Source organism: Parus major, chromosome Z, assembly GCF_001522545.3.
Source record: "Parus major isolate Abel chromosome Z, Parus_major1.1, whole genome shotgun sequence".
In the NCBI taxonomy this organism is placed as follows: Eukaryota; Metazoa; Chordata; class Aves; order Passeriformes; family Paridae; genus Parus; species Parus major.
In genome coordinates this window covers 63,630,928-63,647,920 of record NC_031799.1, presented here as the reverse complement: position 1 = coordinate 63,647,920, position 16,993 = coordinate 63,630,928, and the positions used below count along the sequence as shown (strand labels likewise).

Below are 16,993 nucleotides of genomic sequence, written 5' to 3'. Positions count from 1 at the left end.
GCTTGTAGCTGCATGAAGAGGGAGACAATGATTTCTTTGAGCAAGGGGAGATGGTAGTTCAGAGTTGGCCATAGGTACTAGTGGATAACTTGGTGTCCTTATTTTTCATGAAGCTTCTCTGCCTACAAGAGCAGGCAACACCACCCAGTTGCCATACAAAGGAGCATGCTTTTTACAGGCTTCATGGTTGCAATTTGGAGAGGCTCTGCAATTGATGATTTTGCTTACCCTTTTCTGGAATGGTAGCAACAAAGCAAAGAAATGATTCCCTCCTTTTAAATAAACCCACTGAGAAGTATTTCTGTCGTGGTTCTGATATTGGCCAGAATAAGGGACATTGAATGACACCTGATCTCAGAGCCAGAAGTAAATTGGTACATTTGAAAGGCCTGTGTGCAACATGTAAATGTTTTGGTTTCCTTTAAATTGGTAAACTTAGAACAGTGAGAGATCTCGGAGAAAAGCAGCTGCCACTGCATCACTGCTTTATTGCCTTGAAAGCAAATGACCATAAATAAATGCTCCAGCAAGAACAGATGTTTTGATCTACATCTCTTTTTTTTAATTGCAAAACAATAGTTACAGAAATTTCAGAAAGTTCTACTGTAGTAATTGCCAATGTCTGCTTTTATTACGCATCTAAACACAGTCTAAAAGTGCATTGTGAATCCAGTAGACCTTTGGAAAGGACCATTTTCCTTAGTTATGTACATTTAGACAAATGATACTTGAAAAGCTTTGTATTAGTAGGAATTTGTTTAAAATAACATTTTAGTAATTTTTATCCCTTTATAAATGATTGTTATACACTTACAAATGATAGCCCAAATAATAAATGATTAAATAGCTATTAGTATAGAATATTGCAAACACTGTTCCAGACAGCAGCAGCAGCAAATAGACTCTCGTCATGTACAACAACTGCAGTGGTGGAAAAAAGATATAACTTTAATACAATTTACTCTTGTGCAGGCATAAAACTGTATTTCACATCCAATTTCCTCTTCTGTCCCTTCCCCCTCCCTCCCAGATATTAAAATAAACAAGAGTTATCACTTCCCTGCAGCAGAAACAGCAGCAATTTAATAATCAAATGTTTTTACCTAACAGCCTTTTGAAATAAGTATTGTGTAGCTCTATGAATGATCTGAAAGCATACAGCAAAAATTAAAAGGTCAAAGACTGTTTCACAACCAGACTGGCTCAATGGCTCCATCATTAGACTTCCAACTTGAAGATGATATAGTGTATTCCATGCCATGACTCAAAGTTAATATTGAGTTACAAATGCAGAATAAATCCATCTCCTGACAGAAGTCAGAGTGCACCACTGAAATCAGTGGATTTTCTGCAGATTTGCACCACTATGGGTAAGACCATAAATGTAATCAATCCTGGAGAAGAGAAGCCTGTGGGACCCGTAGCATTCACTGTAGGACTGGGTATAAAGCAGGGTGCAGAAACAAAGTTCCTCTGCATCCAGTATTACTGCTCCTATGCCAACATGTAGCAAGGACAGTGAATGTGAAGGGTTTTACTAGGTAAGCAGACACCCTCCAATGCGTCACTTGTCCCAGTTTGGACTGTGATTTTATCTAAGGTGGTTGAAGGGAAACTTCGTGATAGGAATCTTACCCATTTTTTTTAACAATGATGATCTATACCTAGTACCTCACAACAGAACTAAAAATGTGGTCTTTGTTGAACTAATTATGTGTATTTGTGCAAAAATGCAAATACGTTATAATTTTTAAGCAGGGGAAAACATCACAACTACTTAAGCATTCCAAGGGAAATCCAGGAAAAACCAGCTCACGCTTTCCCTTCGGGCCATTATCAGATCCTCTTCAACGTTTAACCTGAGCAACATAACAAGACATTCATGCTTGTCTTGAAAACCTGCACCATGACTTTACAGAGCATTTTGTTTCACTGGCTCACTCTAAAACCTTTGATAACTTCTGCTCTCAGGACAGATACTGGCTTGCACCCACTGCAGTCATTGGACTAAGGCTGTGTGCTGCTACCAGCACTTGTTTTTTTGAGCAGTTATTCATGTAGTTGCATTTTCCATGCGCTGACAGTTTCTAAGAAACAAATCATTTTCTTCTCATGCAAAAAATATACCTAACTAAGATATTTATCCCCTGACAAAAGGCTATCCTTTCCGCAAAAGGTACAAATCAGTTTCATTGTTTTTTGTTTTTTTTTACCAAAAAATCTACAAATGGAAAATTAAAAAAAAAAAAGAAAAAAAAAGCAGGTAATCTATGTCTGGAACCCAGAGGGATTTCCGTACGTATATGAATGGATGTTTTGGTTTTTCATTATATTTTCAAATTATCCCCTCACTGCCATTTGTTAACTGGCACTTGTGCTAAGAAAATAGTGTAGCACCTGATCTCTTCCAAAAAAAGAGAGAGCCAAATGTCTGAGCACTGCTGTAGGTTCGCATTTTATCTTGAGTATTCAAATTTCATAAAATACAATTGTCTTTTAAAAATAATAAAAAAATTACTTACTTTGCTAAAGATCAAAAATAATGGAAAGAATGTAAACATCCAAAAGTTTGAATTCATTCCTAACTGGATTCATCTTTACAGGCAGGCAATAGCAAAATGTTAAGTCTCCTAGCAGTCCAAAGAAACTCATGGAACAATGCATGCATTTTCTTTGACACAAAAAAAGACTGGACTGTAAGGAACAGAAACTACTTCAGTCATATCACACTGTTATTGTGAAAGAATAATGTGCTATAATACAATACCTAAGACAAGTGTATACCCCAACTGTAGAATAGAATCACTTAAACTGGAAACAACAAAATGGATTACTATAGGAAAATATTTATAAAATACTGCACACTGCTTCCTCAGTCAACCAGCATATGTAAACAAACAGCTAAGCTCAGTTGAGTTTTAAAATATTATTAAAGTTCATTTATCTTATAATCTTTTGCATAACATGCCAGTTCATCTTTCACACCATCACAACTCGTCTGTCACAGCCCACAGAGGCTCATTAGAGGTTTATACATCAGCTCATACAGACATTTAAGTGGAGCTATACAAAGAAATGCGTGAAACATACCAAACTTACACACTGTGACCAGAAATGCATATTCCATATGTAAGCTAATAATTGGATAGTGGAACTTAATGTTTGATGCAGCATGTGCTATTTTATTGAAAGTTACAGATATACAAACAAGACCATGTAATGAGATATTAAAACTGTCCTGTAACGTTCACTAATATTACCACATGTCACAACTATATATGTGTCTAGTTCATAAGATATCCTTTGATACAGAATACATCATATGGCACATGCTATAGCTACATGATGATGGATGATGAGGCTTCTATCTCATTAAATGGTCATAATATCGAGAATGGGAAGTCTGGTCCCATTGCAATAAGTGAGTGTTTTATCATCAAATTCAAAAAGGAGCAGTTTGATGCCATGTGTAAAAACCAGGTGAAAATAAGACAATCTAACATCCATCATAATATATTCTACAGACACCACATTGTAGAATAAATGGGAAACATTCAGGAAAAATAGTGTTCTGACATCTTGCAATCACACTCTTAACATCTGAATTTACATGTTATATATAATGGCAAACTTTAAGAGGTAAGTAAAGTGTTCTGCTTCATTTTACCTGGAATGTGTGCTCCAGATCAATAAGGTGCTGTATCCTAAACATTTATACAGCTTCTGGGCTTGGCAAATTTCTTAACCCTGACAAACTAACCAATGGAATCTATCCTAGAGGAGAAGCCTATGCCTTGAACTAATTCACTAAGCACTGTTGAGGAATTTCTAATGAATCTGAGATTCCTCTTGAGTAGACCAGTAATACAATGAAGATGAAAGAGTCCACAACAGTTTTAGCAGACATTCATAAAAGTAACAAAGAAAATGAAGTAAGAATATCCCCCTCTTCTCTCCATAGATAAGATAGATTTGGAGAAGCCTTAGGAAAAGGCTGCTAACTAAAGGTTGGCACATTTGAAGCATATTGTTAAATACAAGTTCCTTTGCCCTTGGGCATTTTGCTCAACAATCAGCCTGCCAAAAGCATGCTTCATAATGCACAGAAAGGTTTCTGACCTTTCTTGGTATCGCCATGTGACTGTAATGCTGCACATGGGCTGCAAGGCAATTGCATAAGCACGGTGTCTTGGTGGATCTTAGTTCACTGAAAGCCTGATCAAACAGAAGAAAACAAGGAACACGTTGGTGCAGGAAGTGAAACACATTGTTCTTAACATCCCCTTGCTGCATTTCCTTGTTTCCTGAACTTTCCAACGCAGTGACTTGTTAACTAAATGTTTTAACCTTCTTTGCCTCTTTTCTTGAGGCTGATGATTATTTTTCCGTCTGGATTAATTGCCTTTTGGACTTAACTCTCAGATGGTGCTGTGAATCTCCCAGGGTGAGGACTCAGTGAGAAACATCAGCTTGTATTCTCAAAGCTTCCTTTGAAAGATAATTCACATTTAAATAATGTGAAATATGTACCCCACTCACAAATGTTCATTTTTGATAACAAAAATGAGCTGGTTCTACACAGATGTTGGTGACCGTTGAGATATTTTAACTTTTAATAGCACTAGTGTCAACTTTTTAAAAGCTTACAAGTTGTGCCGTCATAAAGGAATGTGAATTGTTTTTCCAATAGCAGTTTATGCTTCTCCACCCTTTTCCAGTCTTCTGTATACCCTTCCACTTGTGACCACTGGACACTGTCTCATGAGAAGTTTGAAACTCCGGTTGACAAGGTGGACCCTTGGAACGTGTGTGGAATCAGTGGAGTTACAAAACCCGTAACTGCCCTACTGTTCAGACACACTTTCTCCTACTAGAAGTGCTCAATGTCTGATATGCCAATGAACAGTGGATGCCTACTCACAACTGATGGCTTTTGCTGTTTACAAACACTTGCAGTTTCACTTTGGTTCTTTTACTTACCTTAGAAGCATATAGAAATTCTAGTGTTTTCCAGTCCTCTGCCAAAAATACTTTCCTTTAAGCAGCTTCAGTCTAATTACATGAATCTGGATTCAGACCTCTTGATAAATCCTGTATAATTTAAAAAGTCCAAATACAGCTATGTTCACATGAAAAAAAGCGTATATTTTTAGGTGGGGGAATGATGTGAAGAATCGGCAGCTCATATTAATGCAGCTAGTAGCAGCATGGTGGATAAATCTCCCCAGTTTATATATATAATTAAACTGAGCAGTGAGAACTGGACACTATTACTACACTCTTCTCTGATCATCCAATTCTTATTGTTTTATCACATCTTTTGATTTAGTGAGACAACATATTGATGACAAATGTGGTAAAAAAATAAATATATACTATTCCACTTAATTACATTCATCCTGAGCTCGCTCACCTGTTCTAGAATCTAGAATGCCTGTTTTATACAGGAAATCACCTGATATTTTAACATAAATTCTTCTTCCATTTAAGTTGCAGTAAAAAAGGCATTTCTTTTCCCTTTCCACTCTTGAAAATATAAACTTTCTGTGGCACTAGAAGTTGATACAAAAGGAGACAAGTGAACATTTATAGTTGTTATTGTGTTCATCTTTCTTCATTTTCACCAGTGTGGGATGCAAGGGACTTGGGAGACTTTAGGTTTGTTTGCTGCCAGTTCCTACAGAAATAACAAATGCTTTTCACCAGTCATCACAATGGTGACATAGATGAAAAAGAAGTTGTGATTGAAGTTTGGAATATCTAATTTGTACATCTCTTTTTTGCCAGTTAATTCCTGCATTTTAAAAACTTGAATAATGATAAAAGGTCTTAGGATGCCCTCTAATAAAAGGCAGATATCTTGACCTATTTATTTATTTCTTCTGACTTCATTAAGGGGGCTTGTTATTCCTCTTGTTTACTGAAAGTTTTGTAAAGCTTTCATCCCTCCCTTTTTTTTTTAAGTGCAAACGTCAACTGGGTCAAGATACAGTACCTCAGTGGTGATACTGAGATTGAAAATGTGCTCCCTTGACCATGGCTAATGACGATTGGACTTGACACGGGGTGATGTGAGGGCTTTTGTAAAATTCTGCTAGGAAAAACAGACCGAAGGGCAGATGACCCTTAGACTGCTGGTGAGCTTTGAATAAGCCTAGCTGTGCTTGCTTTCAAAGCTGCAGAAGGCTCCTGTTCTTGACAGTCTCCTCATGGACAGGTTGTCCCCTTTGCTCTCTGGCCTTGAGGGCTTACTCCTCTCCAAGGGGTTCCGCGGGCCTGCTGTGTTTCGCTGTCTGTCAAGTTTGTCACTGATGGAGTAGCTCTTTCGTGTGTGCTGTGCATACAACACATTGGACTCCTCTGCAGAGTAGCTGTTGGCTCGCTCTATTTTTGGGAGTGGGATGCTATTGGGCAGAGTTGTTGGAGCACTGCTGTCTTGAGGAGATAAGGGGATTCCCTTCTTGTCTTTGACCTCAACATCCTCATGATCAGAGCTTGGGTGGGTTAGTTCAGCTTCTCTCTCTGGGTGACAGCATCCCAAGTCTTCCACTTTGCCCCTGAGACTTCCAGGGAAACTGGCCCTCTCCGCAATGGCTTGGGGCGCACTCACACACCTCGTGTCTATGCAATCCGTAATACTTGTGTACTCTGCTGTTTTGACTGGGACGCCAATACTGCTGAAGTAGCTTCGAGAAGGAGAGAACATGAAGCTGTGAGATTTGACAATTGGCGTTTCCTCCAGAATAAATGGAGTTGTAGCCAGGTAACGGCTGCTTTTAGATCGCTCTAAAGTATGATACAAGGGAGGGTCTGAATCCCATGGGATTTGGCAGTCTGTGATTTGTGAATAGTCTGAAGAAAATGCTCTTGTTTCTATTCCAGAAGTTTCCTCATAATCAAGACTCCTGCCAGAGATCTTTTCACCAGCTGTACTGCTGATGTATGCAGTATTAGTTAAAAGAGAAGAGGCTATGTGAGCTGGCAGAGCTGCATCTTCAGGACCAAGAATATTTATGGAGCTCTCGAGAGGTTCTGTGTCAGAATGCATCTCATCCATGGCAGAAACGTAGATGTCTATACAAGATGAAGGTCTTCTGGAGACTGGGGCGATTGACAAAGTGCTGGTAGGGGGCAAGGGAGCCTTTCCTTCTTTTGCTATTGAGTGGGAGCTGATTGCCCGATGCAGGCTTGGAGATCTCTCCTTAAAAATGCTTTCCAACTTTTCCAGCCCACACTTGTCCTTTAGATTTGTTGCATAGAAGGAGTGGCTTCGCATGCGGGGTGTGATTGTAGGTGACGTTGGGGACATGGACTCCTCTCCTGTGGGATCAATGCTCTCTTGAAGTTTGTAGGCATTTCCTTCCTGACTGTTGAAGCTACTCTGCCTCACAATGTAGGCTGCATCAGTACAGTCAGATGAGGTCCTGGATCGTATCTTAATCGTCTCGCCTCTCTCAATGCCAGTCATTTTTTCTAAGGCAGTCACCATCCGTCCCATCATGTCTTCCAGCTGAGCTAGCCTGATGTCAACAGTCTGCAGAGAGGCCTTCATGCAGTGCTCTCTCTCATTTACTTCTTCCAGTCGCATGGCCATGTTCTCCACCCTTTAGAAAGAGAGGAATTAAAGAGGTAAATTTCTACAAAGCAGTGATGTTCAGCTAATAGGTTACCAAACCAGTTGGAAACAAATACGTCTCAAACACCAAAGGCAATGTACGCCACCTCAGCTGCTTCAAAATCCTGCTAAAAGGGGTTTTGAAAAAAAAAAATAAAAAAATACTATGCACTGAGGGAACTGCTCCACTGGGTTAAACCAGGAGCATCAACTGTGTAAGGCAGAGGGAGGTTTGGGTATCCCTTATTCCAGAGATAGGAGAATTATTGTATAAATGTTACTATTAATCACTCCTTCTTTGCTTCCAAAGCTTCTAATTAGGTTATTATGAATGAATAACACTTATAGCAGATGCCACATGATGTTGTCCCCAGTTGTGCCACAGGCAGGACCATCACAGTTAAATGCAGAGCTAAATGAAGTAAAGAGAGCAGGCAATGTGCCACAGAAGACAGGCATTTTTATATTTTTTTCCTGGTGTTTGCACTACCTAGTCCTATGTAGATCTAAAGAGATAGTTTCTTTGTTCTCTGGTTAATTTTTATCTCAGATTTGTAGAAAAAATATATCAGCTGTTTTGTTGACTATATATAGTATTGAGCTAAATATTCATAAAAACTGCAAGGAGGAGAAACACTGATAAAGCCAAATGCAGCTTGCAACTGTACATGCATTAAAATTGCTCCATTACTGTGATTGTGCTTTGGGTAGTCTGCATTCATAGCTTAAGGATTGAAATTGTGTATTTTAAAGCTAGTTTTCAGCTGCTATTATAATATATAAATAAAAAGACTAAAATATTAATAGGCAATAATTGAATGTAAAATTCAATTTTTTTATTAATCACATTTTAAATTTAATTTAATTTAAACTTTTGTATGTCTTTTCTAGACCATTGATCTATCACATTTTAAAACATTTCTAAATTTTAGGGAATTGTGTAAACATTTGTGCCAGTGGCTTCTAACCACTTCATTTTTCTGACTTCTAAACTGTGTCTTCTGGATTTATAGAGCCTGAAAATTTTGCATGATGAAATTGCCTGTAGCACGTAAGAAACTTCTATATTATTTTCTTTGTTTGTAATCCCTATGTCAGACTGGGACTTCCACTTTCCATTGAAGAAGTACTAAAGGTAACAAGTTTATGTAGTTATCTTTGTGTGATAGATTATAATTCTGGTTTTCCCCATTGCTGTAGACATTGAAAAACAATCAGATAGGCAAAAGATAACAAATGGCACAATTTCCACACTCTTTTTCATCACAGGTCCCTTATTCTCTTCCAGTTAGTGCAATTTATCCTCAAATATTACTAGGCACACTGCCATAGTTAATAGGCTCACAAAGCTTTGCCAGGATTTCTGATGAGGTAAGTATTATCTTCTACTACTGCTAGTTATTTATTCAAGAGGACAAGTGATTTGGAGCTGACAACACCATAACCACCCTTATTTTCACAGAAGGGAAAATTTTAGCAAAGAAGTGAATATTGGACAGCCTTAATGCCTTGTTACCTAATGCTCAGAACTTCTGAAGTCTGACTACCTTGTGGTGATGAACACAACCTTCCACAGAGGAGAGGACACGGAGGAATGTGACTCAGCTCCCTAAAGCAAGTCTCACCTTCCTGGGAAATACAGGCTTTTCCTGTGGAGTCTGTGAGTTTTGAAGGCACAAGAACAAATTAAATGTGCAGCAACAACAGTATTGCTAGCATCAATCTTCAATAGACAAATGATCAAGTAATCACTGCTAAGAAATGAATGGGTAGCTTCAAGGAATCTCATTCTACTCATTATCATTTAGGCACCAGTCTGTTTCTAGTTCTACCAGCTTCTCCAACAAAACAGATTAATGTTATTGCAAGTACAGGATGTAATTCCACAGTGAGAGCAGTTTATATGGGAAGCAGTTGAATTTTCACTCATGTGAACTGCTATTTTATAAAAGCAATTATACTTTTGAAACATTTATTAGCCAATAATTGAATCCTTCACACCACATTCACATTCTGTAACAACTGCTCCAAGATGATGACCAGATAAAACATCGCAGTTTTAGGGCTGTCAGACATGTGGAAAAAATTTACTGGATTTCACTGGACAATTATGGCTCAGATTACGTCCCACAAAAAACCTTTCACCCCAGCAACAGTTACCAAGAATTGGAGTGAATTTATAACATTCTTTATAGCTAACTGGATAATCTGGTTGTGGTCTTGCTGTTTTGTTATTGTTCTTGCTATTGATTTGCTTTTTCTTTCCTGCTTTGACAACTGTACACAAGTGAAATAATTTCTTATACAAACATAGCAGTTGGTTTATGAGAGGATCTGTCCATAGTGAGGTAAGTTTTGTGTCTTGCATTCACGTGAAGGCTACGCAATGCTACTGAACATGACTAATGCATCCCAAGGAGAACCTGGAATAATACCTCGCTGGTAGGTGTTCATGTATCTGTTCTGCCTTCCCTGAATGTGATCTAGCAGCTACTGTCAGTGGCACAGAGCGTCAGACAAGGCAAATAGAGACTTTTGAGCTACGTGGTCTGTTGGTTGCTATGGAACTGATGACAAATGTGATTGCATTGATAGTTGAAAATTTATAGAGAAATGTAGCAAGATAAGCACAGAGCAGTCTGGGTTTGGAAACCAGGGGTAACCAGAGATGTGCACAGGTAACTGAAAAATACATACATGTGTTTACACTTCATGAGCCCTGACTATGGAATTTTATTCACAAAACAAAAGCTGGAAAGATGATGGTCTCCTCCAACCCCGAAGATATTAGCTTAGTCATCCTTAGTTATATAGATTGCATATGGCTACTCCAGAATGTTTAACAAATATTTATTCTATTAGTGATATTCTCTTGTACTAATTTGATGTTCAGTTCTGTAATCATTCATCATATAGAACAACACCATGTTCTAGGAGAGAACCTATTAGAAACATGATAAAATCACATCGGCCAAACACTGTGGACATAGGAGGATATGGTCTGGAGAAATATAGCCATAATCTGGTCCTTAAAATGTTTTAGTAAGTGAATTTTTCTATTTTACCATATTCTTGGGAAAATACTCTTGCACTCAGTGAATAGACAGACTGACCTGTACTTCCTTTAGGAATAGTTTTGAATTAAAGCCCAATTTTAAAATAAGAATGCCCAAGTTTTGTTTAGGATTTTTTTTTTTTCTCCGTGTGTATTCAGGAACAAGTATAAACCTTTTAGCAAGTCTGACAATATCCATCAATGATGTTCTCTTTGCACCTCTGCTTTTCATTGCAGCAAGACTTACTCAATGTATTAGAAAGTGCCAAACGATGCTAACAGAATGAGAAGAGAAAAACAGGAGGCTACATGTAAAACAAGCATCAAGGTGTGCTGCTGAAGCTCAAAAATTTCTAATAGTGAAACCAATGTGGGCTTTACCAGGACAATATTCAGTAATGAGGTCAGAATTCAGAACCTGGCAAGGATTTTATATTACTTGCAATAAGACTTTTTAATTATGGCTTGGGAGATGATGACTTTTGCTGGCATTAATTTTGGTTTATTTATTTTTAACCTTTGCACGTTAGTTCATCAATAATTTATTTAGAATAATTCTTTAATGGGAGTAAGGCACTCTTCTCAGAAGTAGACCTCTTAATTACATGCTAAAATTAGGTTCACAAGCCTCTTTGTTGACCTAGATCCATTTCTAAGACATCATTCATACTTCAAAATCCTTTTCAACAGCCACAAAGACCGTTGACATGAAAGTCACTTACGGACATACCACAGAGCTTGTGGTAGGTGACTGCGGAATGTTTTTATTTAAATAAAACATAGACAGCAGTTCCCAAGCATGTAACAGGGTACTTTGCCTGACATCTTTTGGTAAAGCAGTGATGATGCAAGCAGCCAGCCAGTTTTCCAGGGTGCAGAGATTTTTCCTGGCAAAGGAAATTGGGTTGTCATGGCTGCATGAGCTTAAGACCACTTAGGCTACTGGAGTCTAAGACCACTTAACCCTTTATGACCACAGAGAAATGCCACCAGAATCACAGACCTTTCGTCTGTCTATTTCATGTGTGGGTGGATCTGGTAGGGTCAGTCCTTTGTACCAACATAATACTATTTCTGTGCACTTCAGCCTGACAGCTCTGAAATCAAGATAATAGCTATGTCATCACCGACAGGGATGCTGTACATATAATTGCACTGCAGATTATAAAGTGCTGTACTAATGGATACCAGAGAGTACCAAAGATGACATAATAATATCTGCTCTAACCAGCTTATCTGCTTTTCAAATACTGTTATGAAGTGACCCTGGTCCTTTTTAAATCAGCGTGAGGTTTTTCACAGATATGAAAGAGTTGAAACCTGCTCACATGGAACAAATGTTTACTAAAGTGATTGTTTCAGTGGCTTCACGCCAGATCAAGAAAAATAGTGGTCTTTTTTGATCATATTACACACATCTTTGTAGTGGTCAAGATGTAATACACTGATTAGAAAGGAAGATTCTCCACAAAATGTTGTGATTCTTCCACTGCAGTGAAGTGAATTTGTCCAGCTTAGCTTTCCTCACAGATCTCCAGGAGTTTCACCATGCATGCTCTGATAAATGCATTCAATGGAAACACCTTACTGCCTTGTAATGCTTTATATTTTTCCAGTCAGTCCATAATTTACGTCGGATATGTATCAGTAACCTGATGCTAGTTCCACATGCTTGTGTAAGATCCCAGCTAGTGGGCTACTGTAGCAGAGCATCTCACCCTCCACAAGAGCTTATCTTTTATTTAACCAGTCAGATAAATCAAACGGGACAAACTGTCTTGTATATCATGGTGTATTATCATGCATAATCACTGAGTGATTTTGGTGCCATGGTCACTGGTCTGGCATCTCCCAACTGCCCATAAAATTCTTACTGTTGAAGTGAGATCTGGCAAGATAGGCTGAGTTTCTGACAGACAGCCACTCACTTTACAACTGACAATGCCACACAAAACCTTCACCAAGTAGAAATCTTGTATGCATTTTCCTGGAAATGTGTGGAGTTTCTCCTGTTAGTAGGAACCTACTTTGTTGTTATTCCTCAGGGGTTAAGTGAAAGTATTTGTGTCCATTATCATCATTTTGGTGGTAAGTTACATTCGACTCCTAATCAATACTGTTTCTTTTGCTAGCTTTAATATAGGTACTTTGATACAGTGCATGGTTTCATGCTGTAATCTACTAGTAGTGTTTTAATTATATACTGTGGAGTAACTAATTCTGATTAAGATTTTTCATCTATTATCTTTTGTCTGTTTAATAAGTAATTATTTTTTATGTAAGTATATCTGATTTGCCATCATTAGAACTTGCCAGGCAAAGTGATTCTTTAAATTTAAACTCTTGCTAAAATCTGAGGCTAAGGAAGGACTGACCTTCATTTAGACCCCTTTCTGTGAAGGAGTTTAAATACACAGTGGAGTTCTTTCCTCCCATCAGAGTCAGAAGTCAGAAAAAGCAGGGCTTCTTTAATAAGCTTTGTCTGTAGTTCCCACTCTCCCAGCAACAGCTTCTCCTCTGAGTTGCTTAGTACTTGAAGTTAAGGAAAGACAAACATCAAGTATTGCTCTATGCTTTCAGTTTCTGAATGTGAAGTGATCAAGTAAAGGAGAGATTCTGTCTGTGGTGTCCCTTGTTACAAGAGAAGTAAGGAGATTCCTGAACTGAGATAGGCACACAGAATGCCAGGGTGGACTATTCCAAGGTCAGTGTAAACTGAAGCTTTTTGCAGGTGAGTCAGACAAATCATCATCCTACCCCAGCACAGCCACTGACTGCATAGCTGTAATAATTAATTGACACCCAGGTCAATGCATCAATAAACAAGATCTCTTCTTGATTTCCCGAGCCCCTAACCTGTTTCTGTGACCCACTGAGGCTCAAAGAAAGACTGTTCTCATCTTATATTTCCCTTCCAGTCTTAGCCCCCTACTCCTGATTCCAGGTACTGGGCTGTGTATGCAGAGTGTGTAGCTGTTCCTCCTCCTAGCAGGTCCTGGAGCACTCTGATGAACCCAGCTGCAAGCAGAGCTGCTCAAGCAGAGGGGAGCATTATCACATATGCACAGAGGTGAGGGAAGGCTGTGACTGGTCCAGATCCAGGTGCAGTCACATAGGCTTGTCCCAACCCTTTATTCTTGAGCCTAACAGCATGTTTAGGTTATTGCACATGAGAAGTCTTTAGGAAGAGTTTCACTCACATTAGCAGGCTTCTCTGGTTCAATTTTACACCACATAAAGCTGACTTAATTGGACAGATAACTAAACTGGTATCTCATGCCTTTAACATGGGTGTTACACTTCATCTACTACTCCAGAGTAATGACTGGTCTTGGAAGTGAAACTGTAGTCTCATATCTTCTCTGCTTTCTTTGCTCTGCATTTTGTTACTTGTGCACTTATAACTCAAGAAACTCTAAAGTGCAAATATGGATTTTATATATTTGAATACAGGTCCACAGGTTACCAAAAAAAAAAAAAAAAATAAAAAAAAAAATAGTGTTGTCATGGCTTAGGAATGGTATTCTCCAGTTTAGAAACCATGCTGCCACTTCCCTGCTTCAATTGGAGGCCCAAAAGGCAAAGTTTGAGATAAGAACAACTTACTGGAAATAGCAGTGAAATGAGAATAAATAGTAACAATAAGAAAATTACAACAAAAGGTGTAATGAGAAGGAGGAGAAGAAGGAGAAGGAGAAGAAGCAGCAGCAGAAGAAATTATTTACAGTAAAAAGGCCCTGACAATAATACCAGACTGTTCCTTCCATCATGTTTTCTCAACCAGAAGGAATCCCTCCTCCTCAGAAGCAAGAGTCCCTTTCCCCTGCCCCTGCCAATGACATAAGGTGCTATCAAACAACCTCAGGGTCCTCCCACCCTCTCCTGGCTACTGCAAAAATTAACCCTGTCCTGGCTGGAATCAAGACAAACGTTTTAGATTTAAGAGGGCTTGGCCATGACTACAGGAAAAATAAAGACCCAGGCATCCTCTTTCTAAAATGTGTTATTTGTGATACTCAGATAGCCCTGATTCCTCCTTTAAATATTTTTCAGACCCATTATGAAATAAGAACTGCATTCAGCTGGGATGTCATGGCTTAAAGTCCTATTAGTCCTATCAGTCCCAGTGCTTGGGCTTGGGAGTGACCTCAGTAGCCCACAGGGTCACTGACTGGTTATCTCTTAGAGAGCTGGGGCAATCTAGTCTCCACATTAAACTATTGGCTAAGGTAAATTGATTTTTAAATAGCTATTTCTCTGTTAGGCTCAGGTGTTTGTCTTCATTTAGGGCTCATATTCATGAGCTTCATTCAAAGGTGCTTTAAGATTTTAATTTAAATTAGAGATAAGGGCTCTTTTCCCTATAAAACAGGGCCAGCACAGAATAAAAAGTCAGACTGGTCTGTTTTAATTTTCAAGGACTTACAGCACTTGTATGATGCAGGGGAGGACCTAGCTAGGTTATTTCTTATTTACAGGTCTTCAAACATAACTCTTCCTTCTCTGACCACCAAAATTCCTTTTTTCCTCTGTGCATTGCTGTAGGTGAAATGTCTTGTTTCATTTAAAATCCATGTGCTATTTGCCCAAATGAAACTAGTTTATCTAGCCAGGCTATCCTGAAACAAGGCTTCTTTATCTATATGTTTATTTATCTTTATTTATTTATATGTTTCTTAGCTGAATGGATCACAGATAAACCCTAAAGTCATGGTTTTCATTGAGGAACTCTAAGTTACTCTTCCATTTTGTTCTAACTACTAGTGCCCTGGAATTCTGCTTAAAGAACTGAAATGCAAGCATAATTTGTGCCTCTCACTGCATTGGTTACACTTTAATACAACTGGATAAAAGATGCCTTTTAAAAAACTTATACAATAATGTGGGTTGGAAGAGACCTTAAAGATAATTCTGTTACAACCCTTCTGCCATGGGCAGGGACATCTCTCCGTAGAACAGGTTCCTCAGAGCCCCATTTAGCCTGGGCATCAACACATTTTCTTTAGCAGAAAAAAAAAAAAAAAAAAAAAAAAAGCCAAACAGAAAAAGAGAAAATAAACTCACCACTTTTTATAGCTTTACTTTTTAATTAAGACTTACCACAACTACTTTGTTCTCTTTTCCAAGAAAAAATGAAAGAATGAAACTGGTGGCAGACACACATTTCCAGATCAACTTATAGGAAAAAAAAGCACACCTTTCTGAAGTGACACGGATTCTTTCATCATTGGAAGAGTTGAATCTGTCATCCTTTTCTCTGAAATACTCCTCTATGCACTGCTCCTCAAAGTCATGGACCTTTTTCAATTCGTCCTCAGTTATGAAAAGTTCTGTGGAAAAAAATTGAGAAATACAAATTTGGCAAATATTAGAATGTGAAACTCATGGACGAAACTTTCAAGAACAAGTATGTGACATTTTGAAATGAAAGCAGAAAAATACTGTTAATTACTGAATTACTGGCTTTAGTTATATATGCTTCTGGAGACAGAAGCACTTAAGCAGGCAAATGCTGAGCAAACGTGAATATATTTTGATTACATGAGATCTAAACACAGCTGCTGGTCAGATCCTGAACAGCTGGTGAAAGCCAAAGCTCACCTGTAACCTAAGAGATGGATAATGAGATTAGCAGACTACTAGGAAAGAGTCTGAGGGTACAGGGGTCTGTCCCACGTGGCAAGAATAGACATCTGCAGGCAGCAGTGTGATGGGAGTGGGAGGAGAGCTGTCTGGTTGCATCTGCAGTGCCACACGTGACTCCTGCTCCCTCCTCACAGAGAAGTGGGCTGTGGCATTGGCTAATGCTGAGAAGAGATACACATCCCTTAGCTCCCTGCCTCTGGCATGTACATTGGGCAAGGTGGAGATATTCTGCCTTGAAGAATCAGATAGAGATGAGGAAAGCGTTATCAAAATAATCTGTCAGGTTTTCCATCATGGTTGTGGGACTTCATTTAAAGCATGTTGAGGACCTACTTCTCCAGTTTGAGTCAGAGTCAAAGAGAGACTGTGTATACAAAATTGTCTTCTACCATCTCTAAGCTTATCTAGGCAAAAAGAGCGCTCAGGGGAAGTATGTGCTGTTTGCTCTGTATTTTCAAAAATAAAGCCGAAAGTGTGATGGAGTGAGAAGTATTCCAGCAATAGCAGACCTATAGTAACCCCAAGCTTTGAAGGAACAAACAGGGCAACAACCCCCAAAAAAGTTCCAGAAAAACACAGCCTTCCTAACATTGCGGGGAGAATGAAGGGTTTGGCAAATCAAGTAAAATTAACTTGTTCAGGTAAAGTTTTTGCAGGTAAAAGGTGTTACTTTTCTG

General features: G+C 38.6%; 1 protein-coding gene across 1 annotated transcript in view; it reads right to left on the bottom strand.

Moving 5' to 3' along the window:
- Positions 1 to 537: 537 nt before the first annotated feature.
- TRPM3 (transient receptor potential cation channel subfamily M member 3) overlaps positions 538 to 16,993 on the bottom strand; it is a 278,883-nt gene continuing 262,427 nt past the window's right edge. The window contains exons 24-25 of the mRNA XM_015614958.3: positions 15,868 to 16,000; positions 538 to 7,604 (exon numbers count right to left, since the gene is read on the bottom strand). Coding sequence (XP_015470444.1) covers positions 6,155 to 7,604; positions 15,868 to 16,000 — 1,583 coding nt within the window. The 3' untranslated portion in view covers positions 538 to 6,154. The remainder of the gene's footprint in view (positions 7,605 to 15,867; positions 16,001 to 16,993) is intronic.